Source organism: Labrus bergylta, chromosome 7 (assembly GCF_963930695.1).
Source record: "Labrus bergylta chromosome 7, fLabBer1.1, whole genome shotgun sequence".
Classification (NCBI taxonomy): Eukaryota; Metazoa; Chordata; class Actinopteri; order Labriformes; family Labridae; genus Labrus; species Labrus bergylta.
The window spans coordinates 9,775,823-9,791,989 of NC_089201.1; the positions used below are offsets into that span (position 1 = coordinate 9,775,823).

At 38.7% G+C, this 16,167-nt stretch overlaps 1 protein-coding gene across 4 annotated transcripts in view; it reads right to left on the reverse strand.

The window, feature by feature from the left end:
• zc3h18 (zinc finger CCCH-type containing 18) overlaps positions 1–12,959 on the reverse strand; it is a 33,001-nt gene extending 20,042 nt beyond the window's left edge. For all 4 annotated transcript variants that reach the window (XM_020641983.3, XM_020642008.3, XM_020641990.3 and 1 more), the window contains exons 1-9: positions 12,774–12,959; positions 11,134–12,119; positions 8,745–8,829; positions 7,003–7,151; positions 6,615–6,710; positions 5,378–5,520; positions 5,255–5,284; positions 4,533–4,647; positions 3,518–3,789 (exon numbers count right to left, since the gene is read on the reverse strand). In XM_020641983.3, coding sequence (XP_020497639.1) covers positions 3,518–3,789; positions 4,533–4,647; positions 5,255–5,284; positions 5,378–5,520; positions 6,615–6,710; positions 7,003–7,151; positions 8,745–8,829; positions 11,134–12,108 — 1,865 coding nt within the window. In that variant the 5' untranslated portion in view covers positions 12,109–12,119; positions 12,774–12,959. The remainder of the gene's footprint in view (positions 1–3,517; positions 3,790–4,532; positions 4,648–5,254; positions 5,285–5,377; positions 5,521–6,614; positions 6,711–7,002; positions 7,152–8,744; positions 8,830–11,133; positions 12,120–12,773) is intronic.
• Between the last annotated feature and the right edge of the window lie 3,208 nt (positions 12,960–16,167).

Below are 16,167 nucleotides of genomic sequence, written 5' to 3' on the forward strand. Positions count from 1 at the left end.
AGTAATATCTGCTGATATGTTAAATCTTATTCTCATCTGACAGCATACACTCAGGTTTGAAATGTCAGGCTTTTCCTTTTTTATCCTTGATGATAAATCACTGACAGTTGATGAGAGCTGATTTCCAATAATAGCTTGCTGTTACAACAGTTACCATCAGCATGTATTGACTTTTCCCCATTAGAGAGGTAAATATTTATTCTTATGAACAATACACCAAGAACTGAGTGTTTATCTTAGAGCATGTCTCTAAATATTTGTGAGAGGAAATGAACAAGCTGAGTGGATATTCCCACAGTGAAAGGAACGGCCCTGTATTAGAGACGATAGAATTTCAATACTTGAAGAAGTCAGTTGCTGTCTGGTTTGGAGAATTTTTTTATATAAATAATAATAGAAACGTCCTTTGGGCAATACTTTGCACACACTTCATATTATAAGTATAACAATGAAAACTAAAGGCACAATATACTCCACAGCTGTGATGCAAGAGCAAACAGATTGGGTCATCAGATTACACCATAGGCGAGCTAAAAATAGAATCACAACATAGGTATGCTATTTTTTAGCAGAGGAAGTGAGCTGAATACGATGTTTGCAGAGCGTCATTACATTTAATGAATAAGCCTTCATGGAAAAGCCTGAGACCCTCTGACAGGAGGAGGCTCGGTTAATTATACAAACTGCAGATGAACCTAACATGAACCTTGCGTCAGTTTCTTTCTAAATATAGATCAGACGTAGAATATTTACTTGAGAGCTGCAGAAAGAAAAGGAAGCAGTGAGTTTAGACTAAAGAGGATCTTTGGTTGTAACACACGTACAAAGCAAGAGGCCTTTTTGTGTGGGTGTGTGTGTGTGTGTGTGTGTGTGTGTGTGTATATATATATGTTAGTGTCACTTCTGTTGTCAGAGTTAAAGGGACGACACTTGTTTGGCAAGTTCACTATTCTTGAAAAGCAAGGCTGATCAAGGAAAGTAGTTGCATACATATAATTAATGTGCAGATCAAATGTTATTGATGGTACATGTACCATTGTCCGGGACCTGATGGAAATTTTCATGAAAAAATGATGACTGTGTACCCCCACGGAAATGTTCATGAAAAAATGATGAAGGCAAACCTGACGAAATGTTCATGGAAAAACTGTGTACAGGTTTTGAAAAAAAATGGTTTCGACACCATTACAACACACCCAAAGCAGTCAGTTTTTAGTAATGTACTATTCTATTAACCATTATGATTGTTCAGCTGTGATTCAACCTCCTTATCTGCAGTCAAATAATAAAATGATAGGACAGCAGCTTCCACGATTTCTCTTTTTGATTACTTAGTAGTTCAAACAGGAAGGATTTCAATGTTGCCTCTGGTAGGAAATAAGGATTTACTATTAGTGATTTACGTCACTCATTATGGCTCAACACAAAAGCAAAGCATGGGTGTGACGCAGAATATCACTCTGTTGTCTCTGAGGCTAGTCAGAACAAGACCTGTTTAACTTCCAATATTTCAAAACCACTGACTCCGGCTAAGAAAAGGCTCTGACTGATGGACTGTCATCAGATTGGTCAGCTTTGAATCACACTGAGGAAGTGGTTTTATCGTATGAACTTTTAACAATGGACGGATATGACAAATTATGTCCTGGTCATAGTTTCATGTTTAAGACTGACATGCATTCATCACCTGTGACTTTTTTTGTGGTATTTTTTTTTCATGTTTTCTTTTCAGTAGATAGGCATGGCTTCACTGCATGAATGTGGTGCTGCAGACCACATTCCACTTCTCTGGTAAATCTGAAGCCCGTGGTTGTCAGACTTTTTGGCAGAAGGTGTTGCTGAAAAAGCATTCTTTATTTTCGTAGGTGTATGCTTTAACTGGACAAGAGCATACCTATGACTGACAGGTGATTTTTATGCATCTGCAGTAAAATGTAATAAATTATGGGACAGCAGCTTTGAAAGTTGTGAAATTCAGTCAATAAGAAAAAGGCTGCGTCAAATACTTTATTTTTTATGATCTTGGTTTTTATGCAACAATTTGTCATGGATGTCTGTATTTTTTAAAGGGAAACTTATTTCATTTAAATAATACAATGCTCGTACATGCATGAATGTTAAATGTCACATTCCAACAGATTTAAAGCATCATCATAAACATCCTGATGTCTGATGATTGAAGTTCACCTCTGGCTAAGCTTTACTCTTACCATAAAGAGTTATGAATGCATCAGATTTTAACACAACGAGGGGATTCTCTTCTTTTCCTCATTTTTATTGCAGCTGGAAGCAGTTTGTTTGTTTGTGAGTCGACACACTATAAACATAAACCTTTTGTCAATATCATCCCCAGACCTGGAATACACTTTTTTTTTTTTTTAAAGTTAAGCCGTTTCCATGACGATTCTGACCGAATCATGATTGTAGAGTTATGGAATCATGAAGGGGCCGCCCCCCTAATATAATGGTAGGGGAAACACTGCACTCCACAGCTGTGATGCAAGAGCAAACCGATGGTGTCATCAGATTACACCACAGGCCAACTAAAAAAATAGTATCACAACATAGGTATGCTATTTTTAGCACTTACTGGTAATATCCATCCCTGTCAACAGAATCCCGATTTGAGGAAAAATTAAAAGAGGACGTAAGCCGAATATGATGTTTGCAGAGCGTCATTACATTTAATGAATCAGCCTGAGGCTGGCGGACAGAGCTGCAGAAAGACAAGGAAGCAGTGAGTTGAGAAAAAGAGGATTTTTGCTTGTAGCACACCTACAAAGCAATACCAATTGCTCAGCCACAGAGGCAGTTAAACAAAAGTAGCGTTAAATAGTGAGTTGTCTCACACGCTCCAAATGGCACTGCTTCCTCCTCGTGTTAGACATTGCAGGACAGAATCTGAACCTTAAACCACGCAGAATCTGTTGCAAGTTACAGAGAGCTGAACATATAATAACATCTTTCTCTAGTATCAAGTGAATTTGTGTTTATACGTGTGATCCCTTGCAATACCGCGATATAATAAAATTACCACAAAAAGAACGACAACCTTGATAAAGATCTGCGGTCATATCACCCACCACTACAAAATGATGTGAGGGTGCTGAATATTAAATAAACCATGATTAAAACCTTTTATACTTGGTGATGTAATGGGAATTCTCTCACTTTGTCATCCTCATAATCATGACATCAATAACATGTCTCTCATGTCACATTATACTGTACACTGTGATGAACACTGTCAGTGTTTCCCCTAGGGTGACAGCGTTGGGGGGGTGGAACACTCTTCAATCTTGGTGTTCATGCGTTACTTTTAATGTCAGCCCAAAAATAAATCTTAAAAATATATATATATTTTTTTTTACTTGACCTTCAAGGGGGGGGGGGGGGGGACACTGACTGTGTGATCATTTGTACTGTACATTGTGATGAACACTGTGTGATCATTTGTACTGTACATTGTGACCAATACTTTGTCCTTTGACATCAAAAACCAACATGTGTGACTTACTTTGGCGGCATGCTTAGAGGTGAGCGCGGTTTCATTTTTTCCTCCTCTTTCTTCTCCCTTGCATCTCGAGGAGGACGCATCCTCGGCCTCTCCTTATCGTCACGCTTCAACCGGTCTCTCTCCCACTCCTCTTTCCGCCGAATCCTCTCCTTCTCGCGCTCACGCTCCCTCTCTCTCTCTCTTTCTCTCTGTCGGCGCTCCCGCTCACGGTGATCTCTCTCCCTCTCTCTGTCCCGGTGCCGCTCACGGGGGTCTCGCTCACGTTCGCGATCCTGTTGAGATCAATATGATCAGTTGTGTTGCAAGAAATGCCAAATATTTAACTTTTTACTTTGACGGAATCCGGCTTATCTGTTAATGTAAAAAGACCACAATGTGTTAGTCCTTCTCACTATACTATTTGACTTTTCTATCAACGAGGGAACTCTGCAGAGTCATGCGTGAGATTACATAAGGGCATCATGAAGGTGTCTGTCTGTGGTAGGTAGACAGACATATGTAAACATGTAGTTCATTCCTGTGGGGCTGTGAGGAGGCTGTCAGTGTTATTTGTTCTTTAAAACAGCAACATGAAATGAACATGAAACAATAATGAAATAACATTTAATTATTATTCTTTTTGCTAACCTACAACCTCTCTGCTTCCATTCTCTGGCTTGCTGGAGGGGGGGGGGGCAATCACCAATATTTAATTCACAGTACTTTTTGATATACGCAGTGACTATCATACCTAGGTACTTCAGACCTAGATGGAATACTCCTTTAGCCTCAAATTAACATGAACTCATTCAATACATGATTGCACCTCTTTTCAGCCTCTTTGTAATGTCCGTTATAATAATATGTTAGAATAAAATGTTGTACATGAATTTTGAAAGAAAAGTATTTCCCATTATACAAGTTAATTGATTATTGTAATGTAATTCATTCTCATTGTTGAACAAATGTTTATCAAAGAATCAGAAATTATAGAAAGTAGAAGACCACTGTCTAATCAGATGCAATGGATACTTACAGGGTAGGGGTAGGGAAGAGGGGCTTCTGTGTACTGCACTCTGAAGTTTTCATACTGCCCCCCTCGCCATAGGGCTTCCATTTCGTAGTCAAAGTATGGATCAGCATAAGGGTCGCTTAAGAGGAAGACACATTTCTTTTAATAATACATCACAAATGGTAATTTAGATGTTTATGGAGCACACAGGGCAATATAAGCTTCAACACGCTGCCATAAAACATGACATTTCATGAAAAGATCCAAAGTGGGCTGACCGCGTTTATATTATGTTGACTTTTTTGTTGTCAGTGAGAAAAACAAAAACAACACAGATAAATGTGGCATTTATTTTGTTAATTATTTTAACAATTTGAGAAAGGATAATCTCACTTAGATTAGGAAATTTCTAATCCACGTGAGATCACTCAGTCCAAGTATTCCAAGATTACTTTCATCTATGACAAGATGCATGTACCAAAAAAGTTCTGGATTCATGAGAAATGGTCCGGACACTCGTGGCAGAGATGTTGAGCTATTCAACAGTTGCTGTAAAAACAACTCTCCTGTTTGCACAAATGAAGATTGACTTTCTTACAAGTACGGTAAATGTTAATGTGTATGTGAAGTGTGTTACTGGAGGATGCCTCTAGAGGGCGCACAAGAGAGCCGTACCCATAGCTAACAGTAAATATGTCTCCACCTTACAGAGTTTCATAAAAGTTATTTCAGTTTGTCCAACTTACCCGTATGCAGGGTCCCTGAATTCCATTTCACTGAAAGAGAGAAACAGAATCGTTTAAAGATTCAGTGTCTTGTGTGTTCTAGTTTCCACTGATGACTTTAGTGTTCATGGGAATAGGTCATACTCTCTGATGATGCGGTAGCTGCGTTCTCTAAAGAACTCGTTCTCTTTGTCAAATTCTCTCTCGTCCTCTCCGATGGTCACGTTGAAGCGCTTCTCCTCAAAGTCGGGCTCCTGCTCCTTACGGATAGTGGCCTTCTTCAGCACCTACGGGACACAGAATTAAAAAGACTAATTAGTTTCAACTCTGATGTAAAGGAGCAAAAAGGATTCATGCCACATGTTTCTTTCTCTGTCATAATGATCCCTACTTTACTTATTGTATTCAAACACTGTGATCAAAACATAGATTGTAAGAACTGACAGGGATACATTTCACTGTGAGTGTATAGAAAATGATTGTTTGCAACACTTTCACTGATTGTTTGACGTGAAGAGTGGTTTATGTTTAACTATCTCTGGATTCTGTACTCTGCTGCTCTGATGACAAAGTGTTTCGTTTGTTGGCGGTAAAAGGAGGAAATCACAACAAGTCTGCTCATATTAAGAGCTGCAGCTTTGTGGAAGGACTTAGCTGGTTCTGTAAGCTCTAGCAAAAGGACAGTAAAAATACCGTGGTTTGAATCTGAGGCAATATCGCCCACCCTTAAGTCCCACGCACACTATGCAGGATGACTGATGTATCATAAGATAGAAGTTAAGGCTTTCATTTTATATTCGAAGTTCACACATTCATTCTAACATGGGGGAGAAGGTTGAAACTGTAATGAGCCATTCAAATTCAAAATATAGTCAATCAGCGCACCAGGCCGTCTGACGTAGTTTGCAGTTTGATCCACTAGTGGGCACCCTCAGTGTAACTTGACCATTGAATGCACTATTGACCTCAGTAAATGAAGACTGTAATGTTGTGGCAAAAGCAAGAGGCCAGGGAGCGACTCAGGAGATGTAAACTCCCATGAGGGAGACTGGTCTTTCTGCAGACAGCAGCCCACTGACACAGGGTCGCTACAAACCCAAAAATATTTGTGTGTGCTGCGAATCTCTGTGCGCTTTGAATGGTAGTTCTATTCAGAGGGTAATACTGTGAATAAATAGAGCTGCACTCGATCCCAATCAAGTTACTAGACTTGTGTTTCTGGTGAATAATATATATTAAAAGAAATCAGTCCTTTTAGATTGTCAACACTTGTTGGTTTTAGGCTCATTATTGCAACGGTAAAGTTATGTTAAATGTTTTGTGTCTGTGAAGGGCGCCCGGGGGGTCAAATGTGTCAAGAAGTGGCATTGGAAGGGTTTACCTCTTTGGCATGCCGTAATCCTCTTTCCCAGGCACTCTCTACAGGAGGCTCCACTGGAGGAGGGGGGGGAGGAAGCTCCTCTACGGCAGGTGCAGCCTAAAGCAGTGAAAAATACATTTGTCTACAGATGTTCACAGACAGATTACATGCCAAAGAAACAATGTCAATAGAATTTCTGACAGTATGGTTCCAGATGCATGGCATTTCGTTCATTAATTTTATTTCTGATCTATTAGTATTTACTCCTGTAACAATATAACAGTCTTTACACATTTTCCTCCAAAAACAAAAGCAAAGATATCATATACAATTTTTACTGTTTACATAGTGCATAAAAAATGTCTTTATTAGTGCTACAAAAATGCCGCCCTGTGAGGGACAGACTTACCCAGGGGTTATTGGGGATGAGTGGGTGTGGTCCTCCTGGAGGCGCTCCGTTAGGTGAGAACGGGTCTGGCTTACTGATGAGAGAATAGTTACCTTTGTCATTGACACCAGGGTGGATGAACCGACAGTTCATACCCCATGTGCAATTTCCTGTACAAATCAAAAAAAAAGGAAGTGTTTTAAAATCAATTGCAGGCAGCTGATGACACAGAAAATGTATACAGTCAAAAACGTTTTTTTTTTTTTTTTTTCACGAGTAGTACTTGCATTACTGGGGGTTTCTGGTATTTACTATCATGCGACTACTTTTTTAGTAATATGGGATTTAAATGACTAAACGGTGCAAAAGCTTTTTTTTATTTCATCAGTAAATCATGAGCTGGCTGCCACTGAAGTTGTTAGAGGGCTGGACTGTCATCTCTGGGGGGGACATTTTTACTTCTACTTAAAGTGCTTGTTTTTGCTACAGACAGGCTCAGATTTTTATTCTTATTGCATGACAGAAAACAGAATTAATTCCTTCACAGATTTGTTTGAAGTAAATATTGTTTTCTTTCACCAGAAATAGGAGTTACATTTACCTGTTCAAAGCCACCAGACGCTTTGAATACAAATTGTCATTTTACATGGCAGAACACAGGAGTTACTGGTCTACTGTGACTGCTATCAGTTTGTTTGGTTGTGTTAATCTATAAACTTTAGCATTTGAAATGATAACTAAATATATGTTTCAATATGTATTAAAAATGACAAAACAAACCTACCGTTACTCAAAAGAGAAATAACTGACAAGCAACTCCTCAGTTTTGAAAATGAGAATTCAGTGTTTTTTTGCAGCTGTCTGCCAGAAGAATTTAGTACCTTATAATACATTTAGACCCCAAAGTCTGTCAAAGGCATGTGGAAGAAATGATTATATCTATAATGCTTGCAACAATATGTTCTTCTGAGACAAATTAAATGTTCTACATAATATTGGAAGCAATGTTAAGGTATCAATAAAAACATTTCAGTTGGTGTTGTACCTATATTGATTATTCTTGACTTAAAACTGGAAATAAATTCCACAGTGGTGAAGCAAAATCTTCTTTTATACGGTATCCATTCAACTTAATTGAGTGCAAGACTTACAAAGGGAAGTGGAAAATTATTTAGTCAGTACAACAGCTCCCCCTGCAGTTCAACATGCATCAGAACTGATTAACTTTCCTCACACACTGTTAAGGGATGAATACAACATAAATAATGAGGATACAAGATTGTTATACATCTACAATTAAGAACACATAATGTAGGATATGTGGGGTTCATTTACTGTTCAGGAGAGTTTGGGGTTTGATAAATTTGTAAAACCACACTGTCTAAACTAAAGTAATCCAATAATATGCAATCAACAGCATTCTTTGTGTTTGTTCTTGAATCTCAGCACAAATCAAAACCTGGTTTATTTTTTGGGATCTGAGTCAAGGATCGCTCCAGAATTAAAAAAGTTACAGGTGCTTGGTATCATCCTCTTTGAGAAAATACCAAAACAACTTCTAAAACTGATTGTGGAAAAAAGAAATGTAATAAAACAATACAAAAATGTTCCAGCCTTACCATCAAATTATTATTTGATTTATTATTATATTATATTATTTTTAAACAGCAAACATTATCTGACAGAAATGACTGGAGCAACACATTCCACTGTGCTGATATATTTGTCCAGCCACATGGTGGTGCCTGCTCTTCACCACCTACCTTTTATGAAGAACCTGCAGATGGGACGGGGTCTTATCTTCCGGTCGGAGGGATCTTTAACTTCTCCCTCCTCCAGGTCATCATCCTGTACGCACAAAGAAAATCTATTTCATCACAGCCCTTGAGTTTGTTTTATAACCATTGTAATCACACAAAAAAGGGCCTGAAAGAGGAGTATGCCACTTCCCAAGCGAAAGATGTGATCAAAAAAGACAAAGCGTAGCAAACTCTCGCCTATTTGCGTAAACCTTTTTGCAGACAGGGGAAACTGGTTACGCAAGTGGCAAGGTGGTGAAATGAAGCTAGATTTAATGATAATGCCTCTCGTACATATGAGGCATACATAAAGGAGGGTCATGTCTCTGTGGCAGGGACAGATGTCTCTAAATTGGAAGGCTGGCAGTTTTATACCCTCCCCTACAGTCTACATGTCAGTATCATTTGGCAAGAGACCGAATTCAAAATTGCTCCTGAAGGCATTAGCTAGAAGTGTGTGAATGCATATGAATGAGTTTAGATATAACTGATGGGCCCTTTGTATAGTAGTCCAGCCATCAGTGTATGAATGTGTGTGATAGGGTCAATGTGACATGTAGTGTAAAAGCAATGAAAGTAATGTTCACTTACATTTATGAGTGAAATGCACTCCAGCTGCAATAAAAACTTTTAACACGGTAGCAGGCTGAAGTGGTGGCGCCCAGTATTTGTTGTTAGAAACTGTATTTGTTTGACTTTTACTGAAATCATGCCAATCAATGTAAGAGTGCTTGAATGGCCTCAAAAGTTTGGGACATGATATCATAGCTTTACTGCAATTCAATCATTCAACAACTACAGTTTGTGCATTGATGAACAAAGAAAAACACAATAATAGCAAATTCCAGACAAGAGATCGCCTTCCAAACTTATAGCCAAACACATCCCACTGATGTGAGGTTGTGTGAAAAACTAACCTCAATGGGACAATTTTGCAAAAATCAACTGGATATTCTGCAGAGGGACACGTGGGACTAACAGCTATAAAACATTCATTGAGCTGCAGGTGTTAATTAGGGGATTATTTGCCGGGGTCAAAATCCAAAACTAGTAGCACAGAGGGTCAGGAAGAGAATTCCCGCTTTACTGCGAAGAGAGGAAGTTGTTGCCAAAATTGTCAAAAAGTCGGCATCCTGACTAGTCGGCTCCAAAATAACTAGTCGGTTGAACAAACTGATAATATTTTTGAAGGCTCTTAATCCAGGCTAAATGTTGTCACTGACGAGCCTTCTCTCATCCTGCTACTGCTCGGATGTAAACCAGCACAGTGGATGGATGGAATCGAGATCTAGAAAATTAGGATACAGTAGTATGCAGGCTAAGTGTGTTTTTACAGTATATGAAGAATACAGCCATAATAAACTGTAATATGATATGAACTGTTGAATGAAATTTCTTTAAAAAAATGGATTTCCTTTCATTGAAAGGTCCCATATTATGCTTTTTCTGGTTTTATATGCTCTTTAGTGTGTTTTCCAAGTGTCCTGTGTATGTTTAGGCACATCTATGTGCAAAAATTCAAAGTCCGCGGAAACGCGGCTTCTCCTACGTCCTCCTGTTAGCTGTAGCATTAGCTGCATGTAACGCTCGGTTCTAGCCCCTCTCGATAAAAATTTGTCAGTGCGACGTCATTGTCAGTGTGAGATCACTGATCTAAATCCATTGGCTCGTTGTGGCAAGCCCAGCAGCTCATGTTGAAATTTCCGAGAAGCGTGCTGAGCAACTGACCAATAACGACAGAGCGGATCAACAGACCAATCAGAGCAGACTTGGCCCACGTGGGGTCTAACAGTGTGAGCTCAACAGAGCGTAGCAGACGGACTCAGAGCGTAGAGGGAGCAAGGAGGAGCAGTACATGAAAACAGACACTTTTTTTCAGACTTTAGCTATTGTGAACGTACAAAAGTAGGTACATAGATTAAATATACGAACCCCAAAAAGGGCAGAATATGGGCTCTTTAAGCCATTGTAATAGTTGATCCTTAAGTCTTTTTGTTGAAGATATGATACTTATAGTTTGTTTTAAGGGATGAAATGACCATGCAATTTAAAAGTTAAATGCTTTTCAATGTTCTTGGCATTTAATGTATATTTGTACATTTAAGGATCAACCCCAAATAACTCATGTTGCATCCAGAAACAACTTTTATCCTTAAATTGTTAGTAAACAATATTCCTTACGAACTATCTGTTTCCTTCAGGCTTCTGTCATTATCAGGATACTTTTGAACTTCGCAGTCCTGCTAGTTTTCCTACTTTGCTAGTTAAAATAAAAGGCATCACTTTTTTCCCCAACATCACACAGCTCTACGCTTATTGTCTTGTAACGACAAGCAAAATAATGATCACTTACATCTATCTCTCCTTCATCAATCTCTCCATCATCCTCATCTTTCTTCTTGTCTCTGAAGGAATCTCTGCGTGCCCTCTCAGACCCTTTGGAGTCGTCTGTCCTCCTGAATTCACCGTCTTTAGGAGATGGAGGGAGAATTTTTTTCCGCTCCTTCTTCTTAATACTTTTGTCCTCACGCTCCTCCTCTTCTTCTCCCTCCCCTTTTGTGTCTTCCTCATCTTCCTCTTCCTCATGACCAGGGATGCTGGGCTCTTCTGGGACCTCCTCATCGTAATCCAGTTCATGCTCATCTAGGTCCCTGGAAACAGATGCTGAGTCATCCTTCATTACCCTTATCGCAAGAGCTCTCCTTCTCTTTTCTTCCTCAGCTCTTATCCTTTCGTCCTCCTCTTCCTCCTCTGCTTTGCTTTTGTCTTCCTCCTCATCACCCACCTCAGCTGACTCACGCTCTGTCGAGGTCTCCTTCTGGTAGTCCCTGTACTCTTCCTCCCCATCTTCTCCATCTTCTTCAGCAATGTAGTGCCTGCCCTGATCCGGCTCTGAGTCTGGAGACTGTGGGGTGTCAATCACTCCATCTTCTTGCTCGTCTCCGTCCTTGTCCTCCTCCCGATCCCCCTGTGTACCATCCTCATCCCCCTCCATCAGCAGAATGGTCCCATCCTCTTGTCCCATCCCTTCTGTTTCTTCTTGAGGCTCCTCATCTTCTGGGTCTGAGACAAAGTCAGGGACCACCTCATCTTCTTCCCTCTCTTCATCAAATTCCAAACCTGTTCCTCGGCTTTCCGCTACCTCATCATCATCATCATCATCGTCGTCAGCCAACGCCTCATTGTCATCTTCGTGGACCATCTCACTATCTGAGATTACCCCGTCCTCGTCTTCATCATGAGAATCCAGCAGGTCATTGTCAGAAAGGCCCTTCTCGTCCTCCTCAGGGGACTGAGGGGACTGGGTAGGGCTCTCAGGAGTATCCATTAGAGAATAATCTATTAAAAAACAGAAATAAAGCAGTCAGTTAGAAAGCAGTGACACAAAGAAAATCTCCAAATAGATGTTAAATGACTTGAGAACACCAGTAATTTGACCTTACTATTAAGTAAACATAAATCATATTAAAAAGTTAAACAATAGTCTTGACAACATCAATGAGAGATAACTTCACATGTTCTACGAGATTTGTTAACTTATTGGCTGTTTCGGTGGAGGAGACCAAATGATGCTTATAAAACACTTTTTCTCGTGAAAGTTGGCGTCTGTAGAATACTGTATTCTTGAATGTTTGCTATTTCTTCCCAGGTTTAAGTTAAATATTGTACATTAACAGCGGAACAACGCCTGACAATACTACAAGCGAGCACAGACAGTATGACTTCTAACAGATTAGCTTAGCCGCGCTAGTTTGCATCAAGGCCCACAACTCAGCAACGTGAAGAGAGCAGGCTACAAACTACAACACCGTCTTCACCCACATGCAGAGCAGCATCCACCGACACAAATAAACACACTGGTTAGTCTAAATACATATTAACCGACAGTAGCGTACGCGCTGAGTGGACAAAGCAGCTAACTCGTCTGTCCCGAAGCTAAGCTAACCCCTTAGCTACACTCATGCTACTACCTACTGCATGTTTTTCATTTACCTTGTCGACCCGGACCTCTTTTAAGACGGCGCTGCTGCGTTAAGAACTTCGCCTCTCCCGCTTATATTGGTTTTAGCAGTCTACAATAAATAATAAACGATTTAGTTTAACCGCTGTGGTGGAGAAAATAAAACATTAGGAACGGCACAGCGAGAGCGGCCATTACCTCGACGTCATCAAAAGACGACAGCCGAGGAGGGAAAAGGCCGCGCTGGAAATGAATGAGGACGGACCTGAGATCAGTGCGCAGGGCCAGATGTTCACTGCTGTTCTAATATATTTACAGTCTATGCTGCTGTACCGACAAAGTCTGATTTGTGTTTAGTGACAGTGCAGTGCACGAACAACCTCATCAATAACGATTAAATCATATTGATACTTTACTATAGTCTACCATACTTTATTATACTATATATTACATTACCTTGTAAAAAAAAAAGTAGGCTAGGCCTTCTAAGTTAAATTATTTGATGAACTCCAGCAACATAAATTAAATTAATTAATCTGGTTTTAGGAAAAATCACAGCACAGAGATATCACTAGAAAGATGCCCTCTGTTCTAGTATTAGCTACTTGACCTGAGTGAAGCATTTGATACGCTACAGAACTTTTCAACAGACCCCTTAAAGTCATTGGCATAGCTGATACTGTTTTTAGGATTGAATCTTATTTTACTAATTGAAAATGTTATGTGAGTTTAGGTGAATGCTAATCTAGACGATGAATTTTAAATGTAGTGGTCCCCCAGGGTTCAATTTTAGGTCCTCTACTTTTTATCCTTTATATTTTACCTCTAGGAAATTTCATCAGGAGGCATGGCATCAATTTTCATAGTTATGCAGATGATACACAGCTCTACATTGCTGTGTCTACCAATGACACAGAGCCATTAGTGCATTTTTAACTGTATTTTAGATAATAATATGAATGGCAGAGAACTTTTTACATGTCAATCCAGGACAAATCTGAGGGTTTTAGTTATTGATGATGATACATATTGTTGTTTATCGATTTGTTTTTACGTTAAGCATTTTGTGCTGTATTATTATTGTGAAAAGAGCTATACAAAACAAGTTTGATTTGATTGGTTGATTATATTATATTATATTGTGTCATTTAATTTCATATGAGAGTCTTTTATATTCTATTGTATTTAAGATTGATAATGCAGGTCTTATTTTATTTCAGATTCTTTATTTGTGCCATCTTAAAATTAACACTTTGGGGTTGACTAAAGAATAATTAATAATTTTAATTAAAGAATCTGTTTTTTTACCCTAACTTTTCTAAATGATAGTAACTGTTTTCTCATTAACATTGTTCAACTTTGTAAGTTCTTATCACTTGGGTTGTCTTAACTTTATGTGGCTATGAATATTTAATCTCAATCTCAAATTCTTATCAATGCTTTCTTGTTTACATGTGTTTCTGTTTTTAAGTTTGCCTTATCGGAGGACAAAGGCATCTTGCTCTCATGTATGCTTAGAGTTTATAGACAAATAAAATAAATATTAAATCTTGAATATTGCATTCAATACAGTTATCATGGTTGAAAGACTTTAAATAGAAAAAAACAGCAAACACACAAACATCGCAGTTGCTGAGTCGTAAAAAAAAAAAAACACTCGATATGATGCACAAAGACTTGCAACACTATGGCTTCTAAAGAGATATCTATTTTCTTTCTATATGCATCAAAGAACAAAAAGTTTGGGGCCCGACCAGGCTCTTCGTAACTCTTACAAAAGTTTAAATAGCCATTTCTATGAAGTAAATGGAACGAGTAAAGGACAGAGTATTGTAATAATATAATAATAATCATCATTCTAAAGTCTAGTTGGTCTGTTAACTTTAATGAAACAATAAAATGGTTAAATAGCATGAAGCAGAATGGTCACTCGGGTCCTACAATCAGAGCTTTCTGTAATTTTCCTACAAATGTGGTGGACAAAACAACACTAAATGGTTTGTTGGAAGACGTAAAGTGCTTGTAATCATTAACAATCAAACTATTTTATGTGTCTGTATCTGTACGTGTTTTATTTTGATTTACTTACTGTCTCGTATATCTTGTTTGAAAACTACTTGTATCTTTTATCTGTTTTGTTGTTGTGTTTATAATTTTGATGTATGGGTTACTGCCCTATTTTTGTTTGTTCAACTTTGAAAATGTTAATAAAAAACAATGGGGAAAAGAAAAAAAAAACAATCAAACAAAATTAAATCAACACATTCTGTGGTTACATAGGCCTCCATAGCATGGAAAACATTAGTTATTTTTGCTCAGGACTATTGAGTTCTCTATGTATCTCCTTTCCATTAAGCTCTGATTGAGCAGTTACATTATTTCTTACCCCTGCTCAACACCATGAAGGGAAATGTGAGTAAACCACTGGATATGTATTTGCCTCCCTACACAAAAAGTATCACGGTTGCTTTCTTGCTTCTAGCCACTAGATGGCAGCAGTAACCAGTGTAGCGAATGCATTCTAAAAGGTGTAGGCCTACTCTTCTTGGTTTCTGCAGGGCCATACATGTGAGGGGATAAAAAACTTAAATTCTTCTTTTGATGGCCTATTTCACCAACTACACTGAAAAGAGCCATCACATAGATAATGCAACGTGAACGTAAAAACGGGGACAAGGATAAGCCTACAAATTAAGCTCTTCATGAAACATGTTTACTAAGTTGTAAAAAGGAATGATGCTATACTGGGTTGTATAGCAAAACTTTAAATCATGATACAGTTATGCATTTTGATTTACTATTGGTTTCAGAGAATATAGAGTTTGTGTGCAGCAGGGAGATGCGTCCCTCGAACAAGAGCCCTGGAAAGTGCGAAGGAGCGCAAAGAATGCAGAAAGAGCCAGAAGGCGCAGGAGGAATCGTCAAGTTGGAACACAGAAGATACATTCCTTCCTCTTAAGACATTTTTAAAAGTAAAACTGAAGTAGGCGTACCATGATGTCAACCACATGCAAAGACTGTCATTAAAAGCCTATATTCTCTAGAAGAAAAAAAAACATATCAAAAAACATGATGGGGTCTAATTATTGAAAATTCAGAACTAAGTTCATCCCAGGCGAAATAAAAATAACATTTATTATTGAAAGTTAAAGGTTAAGTAGACCTATTACTACATTTTGCGTCTTTGTCTCTTTGTCGTTAAACAAATCATAACTAGGGGAGTTAATGATAAAACGTGACTATTTTCTCATTCTAAAAAGGTATTGCGCCCTTATTTTGAAGGCACAGGTGCTACTTTAATCGTACCTGTGTGGAAGTGTGACGGAATCCAGTGTGTTTTTGTGTGTGTGTGTGTGTGTGTGTGTGTGTGTGTGTGTGTGTGTGTGTGTGTGTGTTACGGAGCTCAGTATGTAGTAGTGACACAGC